Genomic DNA, 6,516 nt, shown 5'->3' with positions numbered 1-6,516 from the left:
TTTTTTTTTTAAAGATTTTATTTATTTATTTGAGAGAGAGAGTGAGAGAGAGAAAGAGCACAAGAGGGGGGAGCGGGAGAGGGAGAAGCAGACTCCCTGCTGAGCAGGGAGCCCGATGCGGGACTCGATCCCGGGACTCCAGGATCATGACCTGAGCCGAAGGCAGTCGCTTAACCAACTGAGCCACCCAGGCGCCCTGGAATTGTTTCTTATAATAAAATCTTTTCTGAGTGACAACTTAAAAAACAACCCCATATGTTGGGATTACATGGGAGAGTGTATGTAAATCCTCTTAGTAGGGTTTTGCTAACAAAGAAGTGTCCCTCAGTTGATACTCTAGAGCCACCTTCTAGATCCTTGTCTTTGTCTTCAGATCCTGATGCAAGAGCAAGATCGCCTCAACTGTCAGGAGGGTCTGCTTGTCCTACTCACTTAGGCTCAGGTCTGTGAACATCCTCCACCAAGCAGAGCGAGGCCACAGGGAGCTTTGGGGTCTCCGGCGTATCGGTGCCATTGAAGTGAATGTAAGCCGGGTACTGCTCTCCCTTTCGCCTGGCTTCCACCATGGCCACTCTGTTTCTACCCTGTTGTGTGCCCTGAAAGAACTTTGGCATTTGCTGAAAGGTCGTCCGTTGCAATTTTAGACCATTTGGTAACTTGAACTTCTAACATTTAAGCGTAGCTGCAAAGGGGTATGATTGCTGCACCCAGCTGTCAGCCCGGGGCCAGATGGTGGCAGAAATAGCGGACCCTCCCCTGTTGTCTTTATGGATGAGTCATTGAATAAATGGCACTAGTCAATACCGCTCCGTCCTTGTCTCCAAGTTCTCCAGGCTTCCGCTTATTCTTCTGCGGGTAGTTTGCCCTGAAGCACTGGGTGGTTGGTTTCACTTCCAATCTCTTGTTAACAGATACTTTATAAAACATAATATAACGAATTACAGGAAAGACCAGTGAAGAGAGTTATCATTTAAGCAGAGTTGGGGGAGATGAAACAGTTCTGGAGACAGATGGTGGTGAGGGATGCACCACACTGTGAATGTATTTGATGCCACTGCACGGTGTGCTTAAAAATGGTTAAAATGGTAAAAAAAACAAAAAAACAAAAACAAAACCCTGGAAGAATGAAACAAAAAACAATTACATACAAAATGCACTCCCCAATTATTTAGTATTAGATTGCAATTTCATTTAAATTTAAATTACATTTTATTGCTAGATTTATTGATTTTTTTTAAAAAAAGATTTTATTATTTATTTGAGAGAGAGAGAGAGCAGGGGAGAGGAACAGAGGGAGAGGGTGAAGCAGGCTTCCCGCTGAGCAGGGAGCCCGATGTGGGGCTCGATCCCAGGACCCCGAGATCATGACCTGAGCCGAAGGCAGATGATTAATTGACTGAGTCATCCAGACACCCCTTATTGCTAGATTTAAATCACATTTTAATATAGACAGAGCAAACATAACATAGGACAATTGCAATAGAAATTTCTAAATACTTTCAATTTTTCTACTAACTTTGTCATGGACTGGTACAGTTTGCAGACTGTCCATGATCCATTCTGTATTTTGTTCTACAGTAAAATGAATTTTTTAAAAAATATAATTATTTGAGTTTAACACACATATAGATTCAAATTGCCGTCACCATCATTAGGATACAGAACAGTCCCATCAGGCAAAAAAACCCTCCCTTGTCCTGTCCCTCCCCACCCCCCTAGGCCCTGGCAACCATGGAATTGTTCTCTTTATATTTAATTTCGTTTTTTCAAAATATAAATGGGATCATACCATATATAGTCTTTGAGACTGGCTTCTTTCACTTAGTACAGTGTCTTTGAGATTCGTCCCAGGGCTGCATGCAACCAATTTGTTCCTTTTTATTGCTGAATATTAGTCTGTTTTATGGATCTACCCCAGTTTGTTTATTCATTCACTGGAGAGCATTTGGGTTTGCAGTCTCTGATATGATAAATAGAGCTGCTATAAATATTCATGAAAGGGTGTTTGTGAATGGGCATAATCATTTCTCTAGGGAAGATGTGAAGGCCCACTGAACTGGCATTGTTTTGCACCATCATGTGGGAAATCCTTTGATGACAATGTTGTACTTCAAAGGAAACCTGGAAACCAAGAACCAGGACACTCTCTTCTCTTGTATTCACTTACTGGCCCAGAACTCCTAACATCCAGCCACGGCTCTTCCGATAATTATGTCAGAAGAATCATTGTTTATCTCCCACTGGAAAGACAAAACTTAGTTATTCGTTAATAGCAACATGACACGGCAAGGTCACGTAGAAGGCTCCCTCTACAGTTCTTACCATCCCCTGCAGCTCTCAGACAAGAAAGAGGGCTTTCTGGTCTAGATCCTGGTGATATCAAAATTAAAGTGTTCTGACAGAGCACGTGCCCCTCCACAGATGTATCTTACCGAAGGCTCACACAAACACGTGCACAAAGTTATGGAAGCTTGTTGAAGCACTGTTTCAAGAGCGAACATTTCCAAAATCATCGAACAGTCCGCACATTGGAATGCAATGTATCTCTGTGTACTGACATGGATGTATATTTCCAAGGTGTTTTGCTATGGCAGCCACATGAGATTGGTTGACCCATGGATACCAGTGCCCAACCTTTGTAGCAAGGGGTCCTCATATCACACAAATCTGGCCAAAGCTATGTAGGAAGAAGTCCACTGGTGTGTGTGTGTGTGTGTGTGTTCTGGGGAAATACTTCTTTTCTAATAAAAGGGAACTAATGTGATTGGAGCTCCCTTCTCCCCCTTTGGGTCTTCAATGTGGGCTAGACATTCAGAATGGTGGTTGCCTTTTTTGTGCTGTTGAGAGGTCTTAGCTGGGAGGCAGAAGCCAGCTGACCAAGGATAACAGAAGAGACAGAGGGGCCCCTAATGGAACCTTTGAATAGCCAAATAAATGCCAGCAGCCACCTCCTAGCGAACTCATGAGAAAATACGAGAAAAACAAGCCCCTGCATATCTAAATCATCTGAGTTTTCTCTTACTTGCAGCTAAACACATTCTGATTGAAATAGCTGTCAGAAGAAAAAAATCCTATTGCAGAGCCATGTGTATATTCCTCTATTTTGCAAAATGGAATTATATATGTACACATAATAGTTATATATACATCTGGGGCACCTGGTGGCTCAGTCGGTTAAGCGTCTGCCTTCAGCTCAGGTCATGGTCCCAGGGTCCTGGGATCAAGCCCCGCATCGGGCTCCCTGCTCAGCGGGAAGTCTGCTTCCCCTTCTCCCTCTGCCACTCAACCTGTTGTGCTCTCTCTCTCTGTGAAAATAAATAAAATCTTTAAAAAAATAGTTATATATACATCTAAAATAGTTACATATACATCTAAAAACTATAACAATAGCTATATATACATCTAAACTATATGTACACATAATAATTAAATATACATCTAAAATATATACATCAAAAACAGTTATATATATCTATAATAGTTGAGAGATACTGAACACCTACTATGTGACAGGCTCATCTTATCACTTTTAATCCTGACAACCACTCTATAAGGTAGATGTTTTACTGCTCTTCCCATTTATAAGAGAGGAAACTGAGGCTTCAGAAACTTTCCCAGGATAACTAGCAGACAACTAGCTTGGGACTCAGTGTCGGGTCTGTGTGCCCCTGCAGAAGGTTCTTGGTCCATCCTATGCAGGCCCCTACCAGCTCAGTTAGGCCTAGAGAGTAGGTTGGGGGCTGGGCTGGTGGTGAGGACTCTCACTTTTCTTTCTTGTTTTTTTTTAAAGATTTTATTTATTTATTTGAGAGAGAGAGAGAGAGAGAGAGCACAAGCAGGGGGAGGGGCAGAGGGAGAAGCAGACTTCCTGCTGAGCAGGGAGTCCCATGGGGGACTTGATCCCAGGATGCTGGGATCATGACCTGAGCCGAAGGCAGATGCTTAACCGACTGAGCCACCCAGGGGCCCCTCACTTTTCTTTATATATTTCCGTAGTGTTTCCTTTCAGTAAGCAAGTAGTATTTTTGAATTAGGAATTGATAAAACAACCCTGATGTGAGACACTGCGCTAGGAATATAATTTTCTTCTTCTAGACTTAGTTATCTATTACGGATACCCACTCAGTCATACATGCTTTTTGGAAATAAGAAGCACCCTTTTCAAACATTTATGAAAGTCCCCCTGGCTAAGCGGTCCCAGGATTGACATTATCTTATTACGTGACCTATACCCCAGATAAGCTATCTGCCAGTCTGCCTCTCATAGGCACTGGGGAATTGGGTTCTGCGGTAGATCTATTCGAAGAATCCTGAGTCCTTGAATGAGAGGGTTTTATGGATGGTTCTTTAGTGGCTGGATTTCTCATCTCCCACCAGTTACTAAAGGGTTGCTTCCTAGGATCTTTAAAAGAAAAGGTTCATCATCGGGCGCCTGGGTGGCTCAGATGGTTAAGCGTCTGCCTTCGGCTCAGGTCATGATCCCAGAGTCCTGGGACCGAGTCCCGCATCGGGCTCCCTGCTCCTCGGGAGCCTGCTTCTCCCTCTGCCTCTCTCTCTCTGTCTCTCATGAATGAATAAATAAAATCTTTAAAAAAAAAAAAAGAAAGAAAGAAAAGGTTCATCAAGAGAAAGTAGGTGTGTGTTTCTGGGCTGCCCGATTCTATTTACAGCTTGCTTATGGTGCTTTGGCAGCCTACCAAATCAGCCTGCCAGAGAGATTTCCTTGAGGGCTTGCCCAGTTATCTTAACCCACGTGGGTCAGGGCACTTTTTCCTTAAAGGTCCTGGCAGGGCCGGCAGGAACCAGCTCTGATACCAAGGAGCTACAGCCTGTAGAGATAAACAGGGCTTCCGGGGAGAAAAGAAGGATTTGAAAAGTTACCCGCCACGATGTCGGACAGAAGCCCCTTCGAAACGGACATGCTCACCCTCACTCGCTACGTTATGGAAAAGGGGCGTCAGGCCAAAGGGACCGGGGAGCTCACACAGCTACTGAACTCCATGCTGACGGCCATCAAAGCCATATCCTCGGCTGTGCGCAAGGCTGGCCTGGCCCACCTGTGAGTCCGGGGGGAGCAGGTGCGGGTGCTCAGACACGCAGGGATTCAGGCCCAGGTGGGGCATGGGCAAAGCTGCAGGTGCTTGGGCCAGCTGCCGTGTCAAGAGCTATTTGCCTCTGCGCCCTGGAGGGGAGGCGCTTTTAAAAGTTTCTGTGTGATAAAGGGCTTTTGACTTGTTTCAAGAAAGGAACAAAATACTTGGAGACATGGTATGGAGAAAAAAAGATAAAATTTTTCTTTTTCCTTTTCTTAATATATAATTTTTCCAGTGGCCATGTAATATAAGCTCAGGGGCTTGTTGCATTAAAAATATAGGTTGAATTATGGTGACTTGTTTCTTGTGGCCCAAGGAAAGAGCAAGGAAGACTTACTTCGCTTTATGCTCTTTAGCAGATACGAGCATTTTCTTGCCATGAACTTTGACAATGTGCTAGGAGCTAGGAATCATTTACAAAATAACTTTCTGCCCTGAAGCTCCAGTCTTACTCTGGAAAGGAGTCTTTTGCTTTAAAAACAATTTTGTGTTTCTTCTCTGTGACTCTTTATCTTCTTCTCTACTTGGTGTGCAGGAAGCTGGGAGGTTCTGTGTTTAGGAGGAGGGAATGCAGAGCGTTCTTGCACTTTGTTCTCTTCTGTACTCTGTCCAAGCACAGAACGAGGCCAAGTTCATGCTACAGCTGCTGACTGTCACAGCTGCTGACCTTAAAAAATAAGTCGCTTATCTTATCAGCAAAAATGAGTTTATTGGGGAATAGCAGAAAATTGCAATCTGGGACAAGCAAGCTATGTCAAAAACCATAGGCTGGTCTAACAAAGGAGAAGAAGGTTATTTTACGGAGGAGGAAATTGAAAATTGTTGTTTTGAACAAAAGCAAGAGTTCAGGGTCATAATGATTTCTTACTGGCTGAGTTGCTGGGGTAGTCCATTTCTTGTAGGAGATGCGATGTGCATCTTTCCCTGTGGGGGCCTGTAACTGATGATTTCCTGGAGGATTTTTCTATTGGGGTTTGGAATTGACAACACTTCTGGAATGACCTCCAGCGGCACTGTGTGAGGGCTCCCCCTTCTGGCCTCCTGACTCAATTTTAGTGAGGTTTCCCTTTATTAATTTTCACACAGCCTAGTGTCCAGTTTAAGTCTGCGGTAAAAAGAAGCTGGCTTTCTCTGGGGTTCCATTTTCTTAGTAGCAATTCCAGTGGCGGTCTTCTCAAAAGTTGAAGGGACCCATTATTATTATTCCTCCAAAAATGAAATAACAAAAAGAAGAAGAAGAAGAAGGTAGCGGGAGGGGAGGAATGAAGCGGGGGAAATCGGAGGGGTGGACGAACCATGAGAGAAGATGGACTCTGAAAAACAAACTGAGGGTTCTAGAGGGGAGGGGGGTGGGAGGATGGGTTGGCCTGGTGGTGGGTATTGAGGAGGGCACGTTCTGCATGGAGCACTGGGTGTTGTGCAC

General features: G+C 44.2%; 1 protein-coding gene across 1 annotated transcript in view; it reads left to right on the top strand.

The window, feature by feature from the left end:
* The first annotated feature begins 4,762 nt into the window (after positions 1 to 4,762).
* Positions 4,763 to 6,516, top strand: part of LOC102737518 (fructose-1,6-bisphosphatase isozyme 2) — a 22,827-nt gene continuing 21,073 nt past the window's right edge. The window contains exon 1 of the mRNA XM_081802915.1: positions 4,763 to 5,059. Within this exon, the coding sequence (XP_081659041.1) occupies positions 4,890 to 5,059 (170 nt within the window). The 5' untranslated portion in view covers positions 4,763 to 4,889. The remainder of the gene's footprint in view (positions 5,060 to 6,516) is intronic.

Source organism: Leptonychotes weddellii, chromosome 14 (genome assembly GCF_054177405.1).
Source record: "Leptonychotes weddellii isolate Sample4059 chromosome 14, ASM5417740v2, whole genome shotgun sequence".
NCBI lineage: Eukaryota > Metazoa > Chordata > Mammalia > Carnivora > Phocidae > Leptonychotes > Leptonychotes weddellii.
Note: the sequence above shows the minus strand (reverse complement) of the source record. Positions and strands in the feature narration are given on the sequence as shown.